This window comes from Pempheris klunzingeri, chromosome 12 (assembly GCF_042242105.1).
Source record: "Pempheris klunzingeri isolate RE-2024b chromosome 12, fPemKlu1.hap1, whole genome shotgun sequence".
Taxonomy (NCBI): Eukaryota; Metazoa; Chordata; class Actinopteri; order Acropomatiformes; family Pempheridae; genus Pempheris; species Pempheris klunzingeri.
In genome coordinates, this window is record NC_092023.1 from 26296069 (window position 1) to 26317628 (window position 21560).

General features: G+C 42.2%; 1 protein-coding gene across 1 annotated transcript in view; it reads right to left on the bottom strand.

Annotated features, from left to right (window-relative positions):
- The window catches only part of dntt (deoxynucleotidyltransferase, terminal), a 69358-nt gene that overhangs the window by 35950 nt on the left and 11848 nt on the right, over positions 1-21560 (bottom strand). Inside the window, exons 4-7 of the mRNA XM_070841298.1 lie at positions 12060-12230; positions 8482-8553; positions 8158-8281; positions 5904-6036 (exon numbers count right to left, since the gene is read on the bottom strand). Of these exons, the coding sequence (XP_070697399.1) occupies positions 5904-6036; positions 8158-8281; positions 8482-8553; positions 12060-12230 (500 nt within the window). The remainder of the gene's footprint in view (positions 1-5903; positions 6037-8157; positions 8282-8481; positions 8554-12059; positions 12231-21560) is intronic.

A 21560-nucleotide genomic window follows, 5' to 3' on the forward strand; every position in this document is an offset into this window, starting at 1 on the left:
TAAATTCAAGTCAAACACTGTCAAGACTAGGACAAGACTGTCAATGTATGTACTGTGGTGAGAGTAAAATGTAAATTCATGCCATTTGGTTATCAAAAGCTTGTGTGAAGTTGCTACACCCAACCATGTTGGGAGGCTGTGGGTTTCTGATGGCCTGTACTTGTTTGCTCCACAAAATAAGAAAGAAAAACATGGATTTATGATTTACAGTTATGAGGCTGGAGTCATACGCTTTATGAATAAACCTTGAAACTCACCGTCCCGTTAGCGACTAGTTTGCTAGTGCAACAGTTAGCAAGATAGTTCTCTTATTATTAAGTGCCACTGCTAATCTAGCCCTAGCTGTCTGGTGCGTTAGTGGTCAGCTCATGGCCTTAGGTAGATATTTCTTTTTTTTTTTTACTGCATTACCAGAACAAAGTGCACATGCAATGAAGATACACATGTGCATGAAACAGTAGCTCACCGACTAACCCTGTGAGCACTCACTACATCACAAGGCAGAGCAAAGGGCAGCGATCAGTGTATTACACTGACAGAGCTTTTAGGATGATCACATCAAAATCATTACACAGGAACGGGAACAGGTGGGACAGGACAGGATTTTTTTTTTACTCCATTATGGGATTGGAATGGGACAGTAGTATTTTTGTGGGAGTGGGGTGCCCTGTCACCCTCCACTTGCACATGCGCTAACCCTGTCAACACAATTCCAAAAGCTGTTGGCCATATCTACTTGTGTCTACATAAAGAAAGTGTATGAAGAAAGCCTCAATGGTTCAAATGCTTAAGGAAACATGTATGTCTACTACCTAGAAGATTTACTGGCTTTATTTGTAGTTTGTTTTGCTCATTGGCATCGGAGCCAAAATGACAAGAAAACAGTGGCCTAAAAAAAACAGTGACAAACTGAGCTGAATTGAAAGCTGCTCCTATGCCAAGCTGCTCGACGTTTAAATATGAGATTAAATGTGTTTGTCTGTGTGTGTGCGTTAGCCCTGTGGAGTGACCACCTGTTGAAAGTGTTTGATTGCCTTTCACTCACTTTCACTCAGTGTGTGTTGAAACGGCATCCAGGACGACTCAATCAGCAGTCAGATGGAGTGATAGAAAGAAACAGTGGGTTCCTCTTATCATAGTAACCCATAAAAACAACATTACATGGAATATTCTCAACAGTCACTACAGGGAGAACAGCGCAGCCACAAATACACAGCACACACCATCCGCTAGTGCCCCTCAAATGACAAATGACGGGCTCAGGTTGGCTGCTGCCTGAGCTTCGGCGTACGTCTGTGCTACCTGCCAAAAGGCCAGGCATCATTTCAAACTGATCATTCCCCAACACCCAGCCACACACACTCACTTGAAAAACCTTTTGTTAAATAGGCGAAATCCTACAGATGTCGGCGCCAGCGCCGCAGCCAACAACAAAGCGAAAAGACAATGAATTTTTGGGGCGACATGTATGGCTGCAAAGAAAGCCCAGCTGCCACGAGGCTCCGTGTCTGATCTCTCCATGCCACCTCTAACAAATGAGTGACAGGAGCGAGAGTGGAGGAAGATTAAAGGAATGGAGAGAGGCCGTGAATGGCTTGTGGGAAAGCTTCAAAGGTCACCGAGGCTAATTCAGAGAGCAAGGAAATATTAGAAAACAGCCATTAGAGCTCCACAAGGCATGATTATGTTAATGGTTGGCGTTAGTGGCAGAGAGCGTGTAGCCCTGTGGCATTAACAGAATGAATGCCTGGCTTACAGGTTCACTCAGCAGATGCTACTTTAGTCACAGTTGCTTAATTTGCACTGTGACTGTATATAATTCACTATCTTTCTAAAATAATAGAGGATGTGGGAGGACTCACTTTTACACTTGTTTCTATACTCAGTGGTATTTGTGTAAGCCTTCATGTGAATAGTTGACACTTCTTAAATGAGATGACTGGTAGGACACAGCGATTTGTGACTGCATCACAGATTTCCATCTGCTGAATGAGCAACTTCCCTCCGAACCTTCCAAACACTCTTAATTGGCAACGCTGAGATTCCACCACACTCCCAGCTTGTACAGTGCTCTCAAGTTGTTAAGTGAATCTCACTGCTAGCCTCTGCTGCGCTGGCAAAACTCACTCGAGTGCACTGCATAAATGTGTGCCATGAATAGCAAAAAAGAGACGGAGAGATCACCAGCATAAATTCAGTTTACCTCCAATCAGAGCTTAAAAACAACTTGATTTCATGGAAGCGTGGCTGTGTGTCGGTGTGAGGAGCTAATGGGGGAATTGGTGCTTATTTGAGGGGAAGACACCGTGGCATCACACTTTTCTGCTCCTTCCTGATTGCAGCGGGGCATTAGTATGTGCGCGTGCCTCCTCTGGTTCATCCCGAGTCAGCGCAAAAGCAGACAACAGCACGCCAGGCGCATTCTCCCCAGCAAAGAGGGGGTTTTTCTTCTTTCCTTCCTCTCGTCCTTCTTTGCATCTGTATATCTCTCTGCATCTGCTGTCAGAATGCTGTTTTCATTTGCCATTAGGAATCCGCTCCCGCTCAGCAGCAGCTATGGCTGAAAATATTAGCTTTGATGAACTGTTAACACACAGTGCACAGTAGCACCGCCAGTTCAGCGCATCACAGGGCAAAGCAGTTGAAGTTAGCCAGTCTACTATTATATTGCGTGAGGGGAAATGCTAAATTATTCATTCTTACTGCACAAAGCCTATAAAATATACATGGTTATTTACAAATTTGTGCGGACGACAGGGCGACATGTATAAATAATATAAATGTGGGAAGTGTTGCCGCCGTTAGAAATTTCACAGAATGTATTCTTCTGCAGGAGTGGGAGAGTTCAGCTAAAAGTACCCGGTCAGGGAAAAGAAACAGGTTCATGCATACTGATGCATCATTTCATCACCATGATGGTATGTTAGTTTCTGTTTAGCTTTCTTGCTAATACTGGAGAAACAAGGTGATAATCAAGGAAGATATAAGCTAGAAACAAGAAAAATGATGGGACGGCGTGTTTGGCTCTTTCTCCTGCGCGCTGATAACAAGGTTGGTTTTAAAAATCCTGACACCCTGAGCTAAACTGATAAGGGTTACTTATCTCGGTTGTTGTTCAAGGGAAATAATGCAGAGGCACTTGAGGAGCTGAGAGCAGACACCACTGGCCCGCTCATAAGTGTCAGTTTGAGTCGTATTCCAGACAATCTGATGTTAAATAAGATCCACAGCAGGGACTTGCCAACTTCACACTGAAATAAATACAACGCTCCGCTGACACCGCATGGGCCTTTCACACACAGTGGGGGTAGAAGCTGTATTTTCAAGCCTAATCTATTTTTAATCCTCCCCCCAACAAAACCGCTTTAAGGCTTGTCACCCGCCTTCCACAGCTGTCCTTTCAATAAGGCTAATGTCAGCGGCATCAACAAATCCTTGCCATGCTGTTTCCCTCTGAAGTGGATGACAGCTTGAGTTTACTGGAGCACGGCACTCATTTCGTGGAAACTTTTGGGAACCAAGTTGCTGCTTTGTGTACGTTAGCCGCAGATGAAAGATTCGCCAGAGCCGAGTATATCTATTTAAAGAGGTATATAGTATGTGTATTTCCATTTTTGACAAGGGCTATCGGCTGGAAAGATGAAGCTAATAAGAGACTGCACATCACGCTGGAAATTATAGGTAATTAAATCGAGCTTTGACAGGACTTTAGAAGGGAACATTTTCAAATATGTCACACTGAGGAGAATTAGTGGGTTATTAGTGGTGCTGTTGGCATCTTAGAGAGCATGTGAACTATTTTGGTGTAATAGGCCTTAGAACGCCTCCCACTGAGTTTAAACCATATCTGGAGAGTCTGCTTTTCAACAAGATAATGGTAAACTACTTACTTACTGACTGATAATGTACAAGTCATCGTTCTTCAATTACAGCACCGCGTGATTCCAATTAGGTCTCACATTATACTCCCCAAGCCTGCACCAAATATGAGATGAAGTAAATGTGTGCTTCATCTCCCCGAGTTTGAAGCCATAAAAGCTCTCTCACAGGTCCCCTTACGCTTTGCAGCAGACTCCTGGCCCATAAATCTTGCACTGTTCCTCCCCTTCATTCTTGATGTTAACTATCCATGATGCACTAATCACTTTCCTCATCTCCTTTACCACATTTTCCCCTTGAGGAGAAGTTATTTACATAATCAGATATCATTCCAGCTGTCATTTATCCTTTTGAAGATTGGAGATATTGGATTTTTTGCCAGCGCTGTTTGATACCATCTTCACGTAGGAAAGTTGTAGACCTCTAACCACAGAGACAAATTAATTATACGCCACAGTCCAGGCATTAACGTGAGACTATCTAACTTTTGAGAGGGGAAATAACACAATCATCTTCATCTTACAAATGAAAAATTCATTTCATAAGCAGTAAAACCGATGTTTGCTCGATTGAATACACCCAGGGGTTTTACCGCTTCAGCCTCACTCTGCCTGGTATGACCATGTTAGCAGACTTGAGGTATATATTGCTGTATAATGCCCATTACTGAGTCAGTTTGCTGACTTTATAGCTGTATCACAAAAGACAACTATGCATTACCTAGAAATGCACTAAAACAATGTGATATCTGTTCTTCAGTAGTGAGAACAGAGCAGTATAAAGGATTACGATTTTAAATTAGTACATTGCCGATAAATCTCCAATACCTCGACAATTTGAGGGCTTGGCTTGTTCCTTATTTGGCTGTGCGATTAAAGGTTGATTTGATTTGCCGTATTTACATGTTGTGTGTTCTCAGGTGGCTTTATAACGTCAGTTTAACTGGCAGTTGCATTCTAGTCCAATTTCATGTCTGGCGGCACAAGTAATGTATCATGTCCTGTGAGTATAAAGAGTCACGGATGCTGGTTTCCTGTATAGCTACTAACTTTAGAAACAATATGTCATGAAGAGAAGTTCATGGTGTATAGCATTAGTACAATACTATTCAACACTAAATTGGGCCGGAAAATGAGGCACAACTTATCTCCACTTATGCTACGATCATAATAATTTAGCTGAATTGCTGCTTGTCACAGTGGTCAGCAAAAGTTTTCATCATTTTGTATGTTACAATCCAACAAACAGAAAAGGTATGGTAGGTATTTTAGAGGAAAAGGAGAAGTCTCCCTGGCGACGTACATAGTTTGTAGCCCAGACACTATTAAAGACCATCAGCTAAGCTGTGGCAGCTCTGTCACCCCTGTTGAGAGGCAAGCGCCTGTCCTTACTGCCAGACTGCTTTTGAATTATTTACCACGCACGCCACTGGTTATGGCTGGATTTTTACAACACCACGGAGCGGAGTGCTCCACGCTTACTCAGGCACAAAGCACCACACATAAAAAAGGAGCAGCACAAAGAGGCGGCGGCGGAGGGATGCGCCGGCTGTGAGCAAATAGTTGCACTCAGTAGGTTGCTTTATAAGAGCACTCACCATGCAGTCTGAGATTGGCAATGTAATGCGTTTCACCGTCTTAATGTAAATGCGATGCCATGTTGGGAATGACCTGTGCACTCAATTCACATTCAAATTCATTTTTTATGATCAAGAACAAGGAGATCGTGATGTGCTGTCAAATCATCCCATTTCATCTATGAATTCATATCAACCGCAGCACGTATTTAAGCACCAGCAGCTCTAATGCTTCCTCCCACACACACTCTGTGATTTGTGTGTGACAGCAGTTAGTAATAAGGATGGGGATTCAAGTAGACCTCTTGAGACCTTTCTAATATCTTTGCATTCCCCTGTGCATATCCATAATGAGTTAAATAATCATGGGAAAAAAGGACAAATGCTGCAAGTGCTCTTCTATTTCAACGACCATATCAACGCTGAAAGGAGGAGACAAGTCTTGTACCTGCAAAAGCCACCTGTCAGTGCTAGTACGGCATCCGATGTGATCGCGTGGACAGCTTCGTCAATAATGCTCCTCAAGGCCTGGGCCTCTGCTTTACTGACAGCCCTGGAGATGTCTCCATAATGCAGAAAACCTGCAGGGAAAAGACCATGTGGTTATTAGTCTGGGAGCCAGCCATCAATCATAGCCATTTGCTCTGGGGATGTGGAGAGTCAGGGTGAATTAAAAGTAAGGCAAAATGTGATATGTTCTGCTGGCTGATAGGAGGCGACTAGCGGTGCACGCCTGCTGCACACACAGGAGGATTACAGCCACTGTAGATACTGGGCTTAATTGTGATTGATGGATTGATGGGTATCTTGTTGATTTCATGCACCTCGCTTTCTATTTTCTCATTTTTCTGGGCTACATAAAAAGCATGAATTCTCTTATCCTTCCCTTTGAGCAGGAGCTGATTAATTATAAAATCTTTAATGACAATTCTGTCCGTGCTGGGATAAAATAAATGGGATTTCATGTTTCTGCTCTTTTAACATTTGCAGAATACAGTGGAGAGATCAGAGTTCAAACACATTTTCCATGTCAAAAACGTGCATTATTTCTCTGCACGGTGTGGAGACTGCAGTGTTCCGAATGATGGATTATGATCAGTTTGATGAAGATGTCTGTCAGCATAATACATTATCCGACGGAGTTTCAAACTGAATGGGAACCTGCAAGCGGTGTAATGTAATGTTTTGAATTACCACCTCATGCAGTGCCTCAGTATACGCATCCAGCAACATCCCTGAGCAGAGGAAGAAGCAGAGAAATGATGCAGACAAATGAAAAGCTGCACATCAGTATTTCCCTTTGAGACATTTAACCACGTACATTAAATGCTCTGTGGGACCTCTATCACTGACAACAATTGAGGTTGATGTTATCTACATGTTTGGATGCTCCTCCGTTGCTGTTTTCCTGTTCACTCAGCCATTTCTTTCAGATTTGAGCATTCTTTTGCCTCAGAGAATAATTATTGCAGATACGCTAAACTAAAACTTCTATTGCTGCACTTCTATTATTCTGTTCTTTTATTGTTTGATTACAGCCACGCTGGTAGCATTGCTCTAAGGACGGATACGGCCAGTTCGCCACTTTGGTCCAGACTGAAATATTTCAACACCAGTTTGATCGATTACCATAAAGATTCTGCACAGACATTCATGGTTTCCAGAGGATTAAGCCTACTGGCTTTGGTATCCCCCTGACTTTTGCTCTAGTGCTACCATGAGGTTGGAATTTGTGATTCGGAGTGAAGCATCTCATCAAGTCTTGGGAGGATGCAGCTCAGTGTCGGCGTTCACATTCTCTGTAACCTTTGGTGATCCTTTCTGGTTTCATCTGGTACTTTCATCGGCTAAATAATAGCATTCCAGCGCTGTGGTTTATCACCAAATACCCTCCGAATGACTGACATAAAGTCACCTGTATTTAGCCGGCCTTACCTGAACATGCCAATAATTTATTCTGAGGTTGGACATAAATCTACCAAATTTCGAGGCAATTATTGATCCCACATTTCACATTTCACGGCAAAGCTAGAGGAAAAGTTGGGAATCACGAAGGTCACGAGGGATTATGCTGACACATACATCTCTTAACTCTTTCATTTTCATAACATGATAAACTCTATAGGTTGCCAAAAGCCTTTTTTCTGACCCCACCCACTGGACAATTATTACAACGGCTAAAAGTGAATAAGTGCAAAAGATCCAAAGCGCATTTTGGACCTCACCTCTTTACAATGGGCATTTTATCCTTACAGGGCCGCTAGTGTGGCTCGATACTCTTAGCTGCTCAAACATGTCTTAGAGCCAAATGAGTTCACTACTGCTCTGGAAATAGTCCAGAAACATTCATTTTGAATCCATCCATGTAATCAAACTAAATAATAATATAACAAAAGCGATAAGGGACGATTCCTCACAAAAACATGAACCAAATAGTTCTTTTGTAAAGACCACTAACATGTGAAACAATCACAACTCTCCCACTGTAAGTCGGTGACCTCTCGCAGGCTTTGACTTGATGGTCCTCTCTGAGCGGTTGATTGATGAGAGCTTTTGGGAATTTAACAGCAAGCGTCCCCGTTCACAGTCAGTCTGGAGAAATTTTAACGATTAGGTTTTTGAGTCTTGGAAGCAAACAAGTTGAAGCTTTCAGTGTATAAATTTGTGGAGTGGCAGCGTGGAGTGGTGTGATGTTGATGTACCACTTTGTTGCATCCGGTTTAGATGAATGCTACGGTCTGCCAGAGCGGCGCTGAATGAGCGCAGCCCTCTGCGGTACCACTTCTCAGCTGTCTTAGGTCCAACCCCAAACACACTTGTGAACAGCTGGCAGGAAACGAGGTAAGGACGTAATCAGACATGCTCTGAAATGACAGGCTCTTCTCAGAAGGGGTTAGCATTCAAAGTTTTAAAGAGCTCTATGTCCTTAAGAGATAGCAAATGCAAATCACTTTCACAGCAATTTCAAAGCCCCAAAATGAGAAAAGAGAGCAAACGAACGGTGGAGTTGTTTTTCATCTACTGACCTTTAGTGTTTGATACCTTTCATCAGAAAGTATTTTCTCAACTTCAAACGCGTGGCCATATTGAAGGATCTCCTGCAGGACATGAAAGTAGGTGAGATTATTAAGAAAACCACTGTTGGTGTCAGCATCCGCATGTTTCCCCTCTTTTCTGATCCATCAGCAATTAAGAAATGGCCCCGAATTGCTGCTCATTGGGAAACAATTTCCACTTAAATCAGGTGCTCTTCGTGTCCTCATTTCCATTTCTTTTCAAGATGTAACGACTTTGTAGTTGTGAAGACCTGGGATTAATACCGCTTTTATGGCATTCATGAGACGCCCAACGTAATGTTTTCCCCATCTTCTTTTGTTAGTGTGGAGACAACTTTGTTCCACATTTAATTGTGTGCCGTTCTCAGCAGAGCACCACTAATTTGCTGGTCACATAAGCTGCTTTAACTGTCTTCATTATGTGAAGGCGTAAAATCAGGCCGCGGTTATCTGGTTAATATTGGCCATCTTCCACGGAGACATTGTAAAAGTTGTCAGTGTTGAAAATGAGCCTGTATATTTGCATGTACGATAAAGTTCTGTGCGCATTTTAAGCAATGATGACATCTAGTATCAATGAACCAGTGAACCTGAGATCCAGACTGTGAGTACAGTGCAGTTTAAAGCAGCCTTCACTGCTCAGCGATGCATCCACCCGTCCACCTCTGCTTTTCAACCCTCAAGCTAAAGCCAACCTCAAACGCAAGGATAATGCTTCAACACACTCCCTGCTCCGGGGAAGACACACTTCTTCACATGCACAATGTCTCACACACACACACACACACACACATAGAAAACACATACTGACTATTCAACCCCAACTCTGCCTCAGCGCTCCCTCTATTTCATGTCAGTAGGTTTATATCTTTTCCCCACTTTGGATGTTCAGTCAGCAGCGAGCGGTTCAGTCGCTGCTGACAGTGTGTCACTCTGATGTTCACAGGCACATCAAGCATTTTGTTTTTACTCTGTTTGGTTTCACTTTGTTTTTCGTGTCATGTCATTTTCTTGTTTTGTGCCGCGATCTGTTTTTAAAGAGACAACCTAGCGCAAAAAAAAAAAAAGGCTCACCGCTGGGTGTATGTCTGAATCATGCAAGAACAACAACAGGGAGAGGTCATTCACAGGCAGTCTAATTTGGTCTCCTGAGACATTTATGTTATTTTGTTTAATGAATCTGCCTCCGTGCTGACAGATTTGACAGATTTTGAAACTTGCTCTGAGACCCGCCGTGTGGATGCTAGGTTTAATGTGTCAGTGAGTTGGACTGCAGAGCTCACCTTGTTCTCCTACAGGGGCTCGGTGTTCTCTCCAAGCAAACATTTTTCGACACTTTCCCTGACAACTTGCCGTGATTTCTGCCCTGAGCACGACTGTAGGTGAGGGGATGATTGCCAAGTGACCCAATAAGACATTTTTTTTTTTTCCTCCCAAAGACGAGATACATTTGTGTGATGCCTGTCAGTGTGCCTCTCTAGTACTTGAAATTTCAAAACTATTTTTGCCATGTTTTTGAAAGATTGAAATCAAACATTGAATTTTTTTTAACCTTCTGTGAGATGAAATTCCACTTTGGCAGCATCTCCAGAAGGCATATTTGTGCAGATTGGTATTGTTAGAAGAAAAAATGCATTCTTCTTGACAGCAAACAAACACAATTTGTTCAAAATTTGAAGGAATATTCCACCAAAAAGCATGAAATACTAAGTGTGAAGGACAGCAGCTCTTATAAACACTGCTTTTGTTGGGGACTATTTTCAGCTGCAAAATAATACACATTTAGTGCATTAAGTATTTACAGCTGCAAAGCAGTGTACGTGAGTCAAAATAGACTACAGTGCCAATGTTCATTGTACTGAAGGAAGAAGCCACCCGGTGCAACAGACTGAAGTGATGATTGTTCCCAGCTCTTGGGACACAGACCAGTAGCAGGGCCAGGACCAGTACCAGGCCATTAAGAAACAATATAATACGGCAAACACTGAATGATAATTAGATATATTTATGGCTGTTGTAGGCTACTTGTGGGTCCAACATAGCTTCTTAATCTGCACATGCTGTCTTTCTTAAATTCCATTAATTAACTGATGTTGCAACTAGCTAGCGCAAACCAAACCAACCTCATCATCCCCCACCCGAGCCAGCCTGCAAGAACTGTCAGTACAAAAACAGTCACTGGTTTGGAGCATACTGCATGTGCATATAAGAGGAGAAGAAGTGGAATATGTGTCTAGAGACACATTTTTTCTGTGACTCTTGGTCCGAGGACTACTGTAGCGATTCCTTCACCAAGGAGAGAAAAGCCTTACAGAGTACAAAGTAAGCTCCAAATATGAATACACATTGATTTCATTGTGCCATAAACTACCACTACAAAGTGATCAGTGTTCCTGTTTTATACTGGACTTAGTTTCCTTCATAAGGGTCGATAGAGGGTCACAGTGTAGTGGTACATTAAACGACCTCCTGTTGGTTTTGACCAGGGGTGCCCACACTTTTTCAGCTTGCGAGCTGCTTTTAAAATGACCAGGTCAAAATGATCTACCTACATTCAAAATGCTAAACATATATTTATTTCTATATATACTGAGTATACTTTATATATACAATATATGTTGGCGTACACTGCATAACTGCAACTAATGTAACCCTTGGTATTACACTTAAAAATTGACAGCAGTAATGCACACAGGTGACAAACAGTGATGTAACCATCAATACTGCCTATCACTACCTTCCTCTGATGACTTGCACTGAATGGAGTCAAATATCCCTCCCTATCCTACTCCCTATCCCACAATATCCCTTCTTTAGTAAATATAAATTGGAAGGCTATCTAGGTCACAGTTTTGCAGTAGCTAGCGTGTGTCCCACCCCACATGTCCCTGCCCGTGACCCGTAGCAGAGAAGAGATCTCAGACTGGCCGCCCTGTACGTCAATCAAGTTGCAAACACCATAGGGAGGACACATACATTCATTTATTTTCTAAACCGCTTAGTCCTAATTAGGGATGATAGATGATGGACTTTTCTTTTTTTTTAATGTCGCACGATCTACCCGCACTACCTTTGCGATCTACCGGTCGATTGCGATCGACGTATCGGGCACCCCTGGTTTTGAGTGTTTTAGTTCATTAATCACATGTACTTCACATCCCCAATGCATTTTCCAAAGTGTTATTGACCCTCCCTTCAAGGCAGCCACTGATTTTAGATCAGTCCACAACAGTATGAAAATCAAGTTCAAGAGACCTGAGTGTTGCATGATGAGAGAGGTGACTTATCATAGTAAACATTGTATTATTGATTTGCACACACAGACTGAAACTCTTGAAAATGTGAAAGTCAGCTCCTGAAAACGTTGCATTCACAAATCAAGAAATGAGCAATCTATTAGTACTTTAGTGCATTAAAATGTTTGCTGTCCTATCCATTTCATATGACTGCTCAAATTAAACACTACTAATGACTACTGCACATAATGCAGACGGACTGGCTGTCAGCTGGACTTCAAGAGGACTCTGCATGCAGACTTTGGGCCTTACCTCCATGACTGCCTTAGTGTGTTCTCCGAGGCAGGGCAGGTCCTGAGTTTCCTCCACGCGCTGCAGTGCCCGGGGCAGACTCTTCAGGACAGACGCAGCTCTCCTGAAGGCCAGGCATGGACCCTCCAGCTCGTTGAATTCATAGCTCTCTGCCAGCACTTCAAAAGCATCCTACAGGGAGACGTAGGCAGGGTAAGGTGAAAGGAGAAAGAAGAATAATGCAGGGGAGAAGATAAAAATAGGGAAATAAGAAAAAATACACATGTCCACCTATATCACCAATTCTTTATAACATTTTAACAACGGAAAGAGAGAGAAACCTAGCAAAGATGCGTCAGGTGTTCATTCACATGTGAGATGCACTGACCCGTGCAGGAAACCAGACAGGATTGTAACTCCCTCTGGTTCTTTCCACCTTCCCTTATCACTCCCCTCTGTCTCTGCCCCTGTCACTGTCACCGTACAGTAGGAAGTGCTGCATGTTGGTTTTCTTCTGGATGACCAGACAGAGACATTAGAGGTTGGCATACACCAAGCAGGAACCTGTCATTTTCCACTTGTTCACAACAGGCTCCCTGGAGAGGGAGGGGGGGGGGGCAGCAGTGGATTGTCCCATTACGCTTGTTCAAAAGCAAAGAATACAGACAGCACACAACTACGGCAACTCCACACACATCTCCTATTTTTTCATCCTCAAGTTATTTATTCAAAGCTGCTGTAATAAATATTTTAGATCAATAATGGCCCACATAGCTCTACTGAGCATTTTAGCGTCTTTCAGCTTATTGTTTTGGTCTTATTGTTTGGTCAGCACTGTTTCCAGACACCAGCTCTTTTTAGTGACAAGCTCTAAAAACCCACTGTGCTGACAGACAAAGTCAGCCACCTGCTGCCTTGTTGGAGACAAACAGAGCTAAAAAAAAGGTGAATGTGTTTGGTGGCCAGAAACCTAACTTTAAATTAATGTTAAAAGGCCTTTTCACAGAGGACAATAACATAAATATGGTTCTGTTCTATTCAAGGGCATTTAAAAAAAACACTCTATAATAACGATAAAAATAATAACTTTATTTATAAAGCACTTTTCTGAAAAATGTTACAAAGTGCTTTACAAATCAAGGCATTTAAAAATGAGGATAAAACCAAAGGATAAAAGCTATAAAAAACAATTAAAAGAATAAAGATGAGATAAGAAAAATAAGAAAGGCAAAAGTAAAAATATATCAAGCATTACCGAAAGCTTTCACAAAAAGAAAAGTTTTAAGATGCGATTTAAAAAAAGCCGGAGATTTGATGCGTCTCAGTTCAGCGGGCAGAGAGTTCCACAGTGCGGGGGCTCTAACAGCAAAAGCCTGATCCCCCCTTTGTCACCAACTGTGACCTTGGAACCTCTACCAGGGCTCCATCCGCTGATCGTAAAGGACGAGAGGGCACATATTGGGTGAGCACATATACTAAAGGGCGAGGCCATTGAGGGCCTTAAAAGTCAGTAATAAAATTGTAAAATGGATTTGTTGCTTAACAGGAAGCCAGTGTAGGGAGGCGAGCACGGGGGTGATGTGCTAATGTCGCTTTGTTCCAGTTAGGGTTAGGGTTAGGGTTAGGGTGAGTCTAATGAGTCGAGCAGCAGCGTTTTGAACTATCTGCAGACAGCGGAAGGAGCTCTGGCTGATACCTGAATAAAGTGCACTGCAGTAATCCAGTCGGGAATAAATAAAAGCATGTATGACTATTTTTTTTAGATCAGCAGGTGATAGGAATGATCTGACTGTAAAAATAAGTTTAAGATGGTAAAAACATGACTCAGGCTTCGTTAATTGTATTATTTACCCCCGTGCTTGTCCTGCTATGACGAGTCACAATATCTGCAAAGAAAAAGGCCAATGTTGCTGGATGTGTATAGAGCTAAACTTCATCAGATAATATTTCAGTGTTGTACTGCTTGTTCCCACTGCCCCTAGGTGGATCAGATAATGCAAGTTAAGATAATAGAGGATGTGAATCTGCATCAAAATACTGGGAATGCTAGGATTTAGCAGAAGAACTGTATTAACTGATGAAGTGAGTCACACTCATGACCACTGATTTAGGAACATTTACATTTACCACCATGCTGTAGTGCCACCACAATGATTTTATGACTGCTATGAGTGCATATATACCTCTAATGCTAACATACTGATGTTCAGCAGGTATAATGTTTACTACGTTCGCCATTATAGTTTTGGATGTCGGTACGCTACAATTTGCTAATCAACAGCAGACACAGCTGAGGGTGATGGGAATGTCAATAGACATTTTGACCTGAAGGTGGGTAGATAATGTCAAGCCTGTATAAACAAGTATGGGCAGTCCATCCAGTATTTGTTGGGATGTTTCAGTCCAGACGTCAGACCGACATTACCAGGCTGCAAGCACGGCAGAAAATCTCTGCAGGTGGGAATGAGAGATGTGTTTGACCAAAGATTCCAGGAAAAAAAGACGCCTCGTAGTGCAGGAGCCATGAGTGAAAACCTGACGTGCTTTGTAAATGGCCATGTGGCATCCTCACCAAACCCTAATCAGTTATTTCTTGGTCCAAAGCCAAACTGTCCACTTAATTTAATGTCTGTTATTTTTAATACATCTAAGTGACTCACCTATAAACAGACCGAGTGATTCTATTAGATTATTATTTTTATATTCAAAACATAAGCATTGTATTGTTACTGCACCTCAAGAGAATGAAGTGAGGAAAAAAAAACCCACACTTTTCTTCACACGTTCTAATATTGGCATGCAGCTGAACATTTGGCACGGTGTTCAGCCTGACCACGTCACGGTTTGAGCTGCTGCTCAAGTGATGAGCTATTGTTGCGAAACCTGAGGGAGGAAAGCATGTCACCACAGGAGAGATGGTTCATCAGTATAGCCATTCATTAGCTAAACAGGAAGCATTTTTATGCGGGCAATGACAAAACATTTCAGATGAGGTTGCTGTCTGAATGTCTCTCATACGGAGCAGGTTGGTGCAGCGACGAATAAAGAGCTGCAGGTGGGGTTTTGTCACTGTAATAATACAAGGACGGCCATTATTTCTAATGGGCAACACTTTCCGGAAAAAAACTGATAGTTTTCATTCAAGCAAGGAAGTCTCTGAAATAGAGTGCCAGGTATAGTTCTCGGTATTCAGCCTCCACCTTTCCAGCTGTCAAAAAAGAAAGTACAGCACAGTATGTGAACATTTACTAACTTCTCAAGAAAGATTTCTGAAGCACATCTGAAATTTCATGTGAAAAGCGACTTGATACATTTATAACATTTCACTCTTTTACAGAAGCACATGACATGAAATGCTAATGTGTTGTTGTGTTGGTGTTATGTGCTTCTTTAAATGAGGGGAATGTGATAATTGCATTGTGTTTTCTTAAATTTTTGCCATTTATCTATGTAGTTTTAATTAGGTGCGTTGTTACACTGTTCTGCCTCCTGCAAACATTCAAACCCACACTTTTATTATTAGCTTCAAGAAATTAACTGCCATGTTGTCATTAGTCTTCATTTTAGAAAAACCTATTATGGCAGACCAAATTCCTCTTTCTCCTCTCTGCTCTGTTGATTCAAATTCTGTGTACTGATATGAGGAATATTTCTGTCTGTTGAGTCCATCTCTCTCTATATATATACATATACATATATAACAACATGCAAAGATGCTCCATATAAAAAACTATGTTATATATGCTCAACACAATGCATTTCTAAATGCTCAGAAGCCACCTGTTCTCACCGAAAAGGGTCAAAGTTCAATCAAGCGCATTCATTTTGTGCGCTACATCACAGAGAGTTTACATGAATGCCAATTTAAACCATCTTGAAATGGCTTTGAGGCAAAATTACAACAAATCAAGGCACCTTGATGCACTACCAGCTGGCAGATAGCATTTAGACAAGCTACTTACACTGTTACATGAGACCACAGACATGTGTTGGTGTTGCACTCATTTATACGTGCAAAGAATGACAGAAACAGTGGGAGGAAAGAAAGCTTTGAGAGAGAAGTTCAAACCATCGACCCATCGTCAGCTCCACAAACGATGCACGATGTGAGTGTGATTCTTGAATTGTGGCTTGCAGATATCAGACGTGGAATTAAATACTTTTTAGGACAAGGCCACTTTGGCCTTTGATGAAAACAAATCTATTGCAGTATACCAAGGCCAAAGCCTTTTTTTTACCGGTCCCACACGGCACTCCACATGAGTACAGTCTGGTGTCGCATGTTTTTTCTCCTCCCCTCTCTCTCTCCTCTTGTTTTCTCCCCCCACTTTCCCCACCACTGTAAAAATGGAATTTCTCCCCTTGGGGGGATCAATAAAGGTGAATTGAATTGAATTGAATTGAATTGAATTGAATTGAATGGTGCAATGACAGTAAGTGATATTACACTGTATGAAGACAAATTAGTATCCAATCAACAAGTGTACTGAAAAACATTTAACAACATGAATACAGATATACAAACATTCAGCTGAACGTGGCAGACATTTCATATAATTATGTATTATTATATAATAATAAAAATGCATGAAAAAAGGTACGAATCAAATTTGAAGTAGCAAAAAATTTGAATCTAAACACGATTTTTAAAAAAACAAGTGCTGATCTTCACCAGGCGATCTTTGTCACACCTAATCTAAAACTGTAAGCTTTGCAAGATATTTCTTTTATTTATTTATCTATTTTATTTCAGTCGTCTTTATCAAAACGTTGTGATTGTAGACTCAAGCTGTAAACACTGTATACTGTAACAAATGGATTAATGTTCAACCGCCAGCCAACAGAAAGCCGCCCACCTCTTTTCCTCACACTGTTGTCTAATATAATACCTGATGCTTGGTCATGTGGGGATTCTTGAATCCTTCATGTTGAATTCCTGAATCGTTGGTCTCTCTCTAATTAAAGAGTTTGGTCTAGACCTGCTCTTTATGGAAAGAGTCTGGAGATAACACTGTTATGGATTGGTGCTCTATAAATGAAGATTGACTGATTGATTGATTGATTAATGGATTTTATGTAATGAATCTGCAGATCCTCCAGTTCAAAACGACGCCAAACTCATCAGGTTTTGAGCCACAACAAAGTCCAGATGTGGTCTAAACAGACCAGGTAAGGCTTGTTTTTAGCCTGGCCAACTGCCTTTTGTTCTGTGATGACAAACTGAAGCAGCTGTTGACCGGCTCCTTAAGAGGAGTGAGGCATCAGCAGCAGTCAGTCAGTGACGGCATAAAACTGAACTGTTTTTCAAAAATTCTTAATTACCTCAATTGCAAGAGGTCCTTCAGTATACAGGTGTAGATGTGTATTAAAATATCAGGCTGATCGGTCCAGTATTTTTCAACGTTATCTGCGGACAGACAGACAGATACACACCCTCACGACCAAACACATGATTCTCTCCAGACGAACTGGACGTTCGGCTGGCGGAGATAATAACATCAATGTAATTAAATATATCAAACTCAGGGTCTAAAATAATATGATATAATATAGCAGTCTGCCCAGATGATCCCCGACGTACTGAAGTAAGCTTGTTTCTTGTTTTCAGCTGCTCAACCCAGTTAATTTCGTTGTATTCGTCATCACAGCACACCCAAATAACCTGCTGTACATTTAAACTTACAGCACTTCTACTCACACATTCACAGCCCTCTCTGTCTTTTTAGCACCTTTCTCACTAATCCCTCGCTCTAATGCTGATTCACTTCCGGCCATTTACCTAATCACTCTGGGCACATTTTGCACAATTGTCCATTTTCACAGCAGACATTTTGTCTTGTCAAAGGAAAAAAGCACAGGTGCTGCTAATCGCATTACCAATGCCTGAGTTCTATTCTAGTGTCCCACTGAGCCAAGCCAGCATGGGCAATACGAGGACCCCGAATCTGAAGCAGCTAAATGGAGATCAGCCATCATTTGTTTCGGTCTTTACACATGTGCTTTTTCTACTGTCGCGTTTCCCAGTCGGCCATCTGGTCAGCATCTTTTCTTTTTTCCTGCACTTACACAAACAAATACAAGAGGGCCTATTAGGCTGTGAGCACTGTCAAATGCCTCTACGTAGGGTGAAGTATGTAGCTGAGCAGATCAGTGAAGACACTGTGGGAAGTCTGCAAGTGCTGGTGATATATGGGACCGAAGTAGATAAAGTTTGATTCTCATTGGGATTGACAGTACAAGGAACACTTTCATATTACAAAAGGATTCGTGTGATTCAACATTAATAACAAAAATATTGCTCAGTGAAGCTTAAAGAGCACAGGCCACTGAGTATGTTCTCTAAAACAATAGATAGCACAAGGGGCTTCGAAATTAGTCGGCAATAACTCGTGACATCTGGGTCAGCATTTCATGTTACGCTAACTCTAGCATGCTGCTACCCTGCCCTTTATGTAATGCATGAATCACTTGTGTTTGAGAAGAAGTAATATCAGGGAAATACCACACAGCTGATTAAAAACCAGTCTGCCTCCGCACAGTGCCTAAAAGACAAATACTGAAAGCCATTTCAGGGACTAAAGCAAAGGAATTAAAAATCTGCACCAGGACCTGATGCAGCCCAGTGTGAGCCAGAGCTCGGAACAGACTATTTGTGCCTTCGCTGCTACTCTTCTAGCCAAGCCGCGCTCTGAGGTCACTGCACCACCCGCAGTCCTGTGCAGACATGCGTCCTCAGGTCAGTGAGCAGCAGACTTCAGTCCAGCTAACCCAGGAGACGCACTGACCCGTTTACCACAGCACATGGAAAGGGAACGACTCTTTACATCCCAGCAAGCACGCTCACACACAAACACCCACATTCAGCAAGGCTGTCTTCACAGCATGTGACAAACAGGAGAAGCAAGCTTGTAACTGGATAGGTGAGGGGGCATGCTTGTGTGTTGCAAGTTGCAAGTTTCTAGTGTGCAGGATGTGTTACAAGTAGTTAATCCACATGTGCTTCGGCCGTTTGCAGTTTCTGGCGCGGTAGCATTAATGAGGACTAATAATTAACTATGGATTGCCAAAATGAGAGAATTCATAGTACAACATAGAGTCGTATAAGAATGTCTTGTACTGTGAGCTTCTCTTTGGATCATTAAGCAATATCAAATCTAATCAAAATTAGGCAAAAGGATTTGCATCCATGCCCTTCTATTGCCCTTCTCTTCTCTTTGCTATGAATGAAGATAGGTAGACATCTTGTGGAAACAAATGAAAGAAAAGCCAAAACTGGAGGCTTCAAAATGAAAGCTGATGTTGCTCTGTGTATGCTGGATGATGCTCAAATAAGATAAGATGATGCATTACAAGCAGCACCAATGGTACAAAATGCTATACACTTCCTGTCTTCGCACAAGCATTAACTGTTGTGAACGTTGGCTGAAGTCAACTGAGATCAACTCAGTAAAGGATCGTATTTTTTTCTCCAAAACCAGTTCAATAATAATAAGCAATATTAGTATTATTAACCAAAGAAACGTGATTTAACGTACAATTCATGGTTTCAAGTATAAGTCCCTTTAAATGTCTTGACATCAGCAGCACTGCCGGTGCACCAACAGAAAGAAAAGATATCTGTGTTTCCAGACCTCACAAGAGGTCAGAGACAAAGACAGGTCTCGAACAGCGTTAATTCTTGTCTGTCTGAAAAGTGTCACCTCAATCCGAATGTCCTGAAGATATGTGGCTTGTGAGACATGGGTCTGACATGTTGGCTCATAATCTGTGCTGACATTCTTGAGGTGAACAGACTCAGGACCTGCTGCTGGTCTCCTCAAGAGACGGGACAGCGGTCAGACCCATGTGACACAAATACGAGAGATGTGCGCCGTCCCCTCTCTGATCTGATCCGTCTCTGTAAATAGACGACCACTAACCCAATCATAATATTTATATATATGTCAGAGTTGTGCCTAGCACTAGTTGCGCTGCATAGCTTCACTACAGCTTGTTGCTGCATAATCCCACTCAAGCAATTATCTCACCTGCAGAACTACAGGATTTTAGGAGCTTTCACACAGACGCACACATTCTCTGCAGCCAGTCTGTCAAGTGTCATGTTGTCTTAGCAGCCACATGGAGTCAGCACTGCGGGCTCAAAACCCACCCTGTATATGCACTCATCTAATTAATGAGGAGTTAAGGCTGGTAGGAGGACTTGCTGCACGGGGACGTTGATATAGCACGCCGATTTACCCCCTGCCACCGGATATTACGGACATGCCTGCGAGTCATGTTCGCGCAGCAGGCCGCCTCGCTGCATGCGCAAAAAGAAACCATGAAAGGAGGTCAGAAAACCCACTGAGAAGAGTTTTAACACGATTAACAGCTAGGAGATGGATTTTATCTATCCCATAACTAATGGATAAATAACGGACATAATTCTAATTTTTTTTTTTTTACTCTTTGTGTAATGTTAAGGTTAACCTCAGAGGGAGGAAAGAAGTCAAACTTGTTTTCTATGTTTACCTTCAAAGAAGAGTTGGAAGCATTTTAGAGTCTAAGATGCTGTCATGGCAGAGGTATTAAATTCTTCTTTATACATCTCCCTGAACCAAACAAACACCGAACAAGCACTGTTTGACCCATTTCTGATCCTTACAGCTTTTTGTTAGTTAGCTCTTTCACTTGTGAATGTTAAGTCCACTGAGGGATGGAGGAAATCAATTTGATGCATTTAAGGTTCACTGCTCCCATTCCCCCTCCACCCATCTCCTCATCCGTGGCGTTGCTCCTATCAATACGTTGGAGGCCTTGTGCTAGAGGGAAACAAATTCAGGATGTTTAGCCCTTTCTCTCACTAACTCTTTCTTTCCCTCCCTTCATTAGTCTGTCAAACTGTGTGTGCTTGCATATGTGTGTGTGTGTGTGTGTGTGTGTGTGTGTGTGTGTGTGTGTGTGTGTGTGTGTGTGTGTGTGTGTGTGTGTGTGTGTGTGCGTGTTGCCAGAGAAAAGGCGTTCGATCCTACACGTCAATCAGTCCAAGACACAAATGTCAATTTTTCTGTCAACGTACGTCAGGCTTATGGTGAAATTATGACAGCAAAAGACTCATGGCTGAGAAGATTTAAAAAAAAAAAAAAAAGGTGGTGTAGGCTTGACTTGTTTGTGTACATGCACAAAAATGGTGTGGATTTCCCAGTCACAGCAAGACAAGAGTGAGTGAGCACAGTCAGAATGGGCAGATGGAGGGCTGGGGTGGTGTTAGACATAAAAAAAAAGGGCAGGGAGAAGCAATACAGGAGTGAGGCAGAGATGGTGAGGGATAAAGAGGGAGCAGGGATGAATAAATCAATAGTGCATCGCTGTGGAATGAAGTGCGGCTTGCTGCCTGTGTGTGATTGACACCTCACTGGGGTGCTGTTGCTGAGATGATCCTCGTCCTCTCTTCTTGATCCTGACACCTCTCTGCACCACCTACTTCCTCCTCCCTCACCAGCACGCCCTGCTGGCCCCGGATGCTGCTTTCCTTCCTTCCAT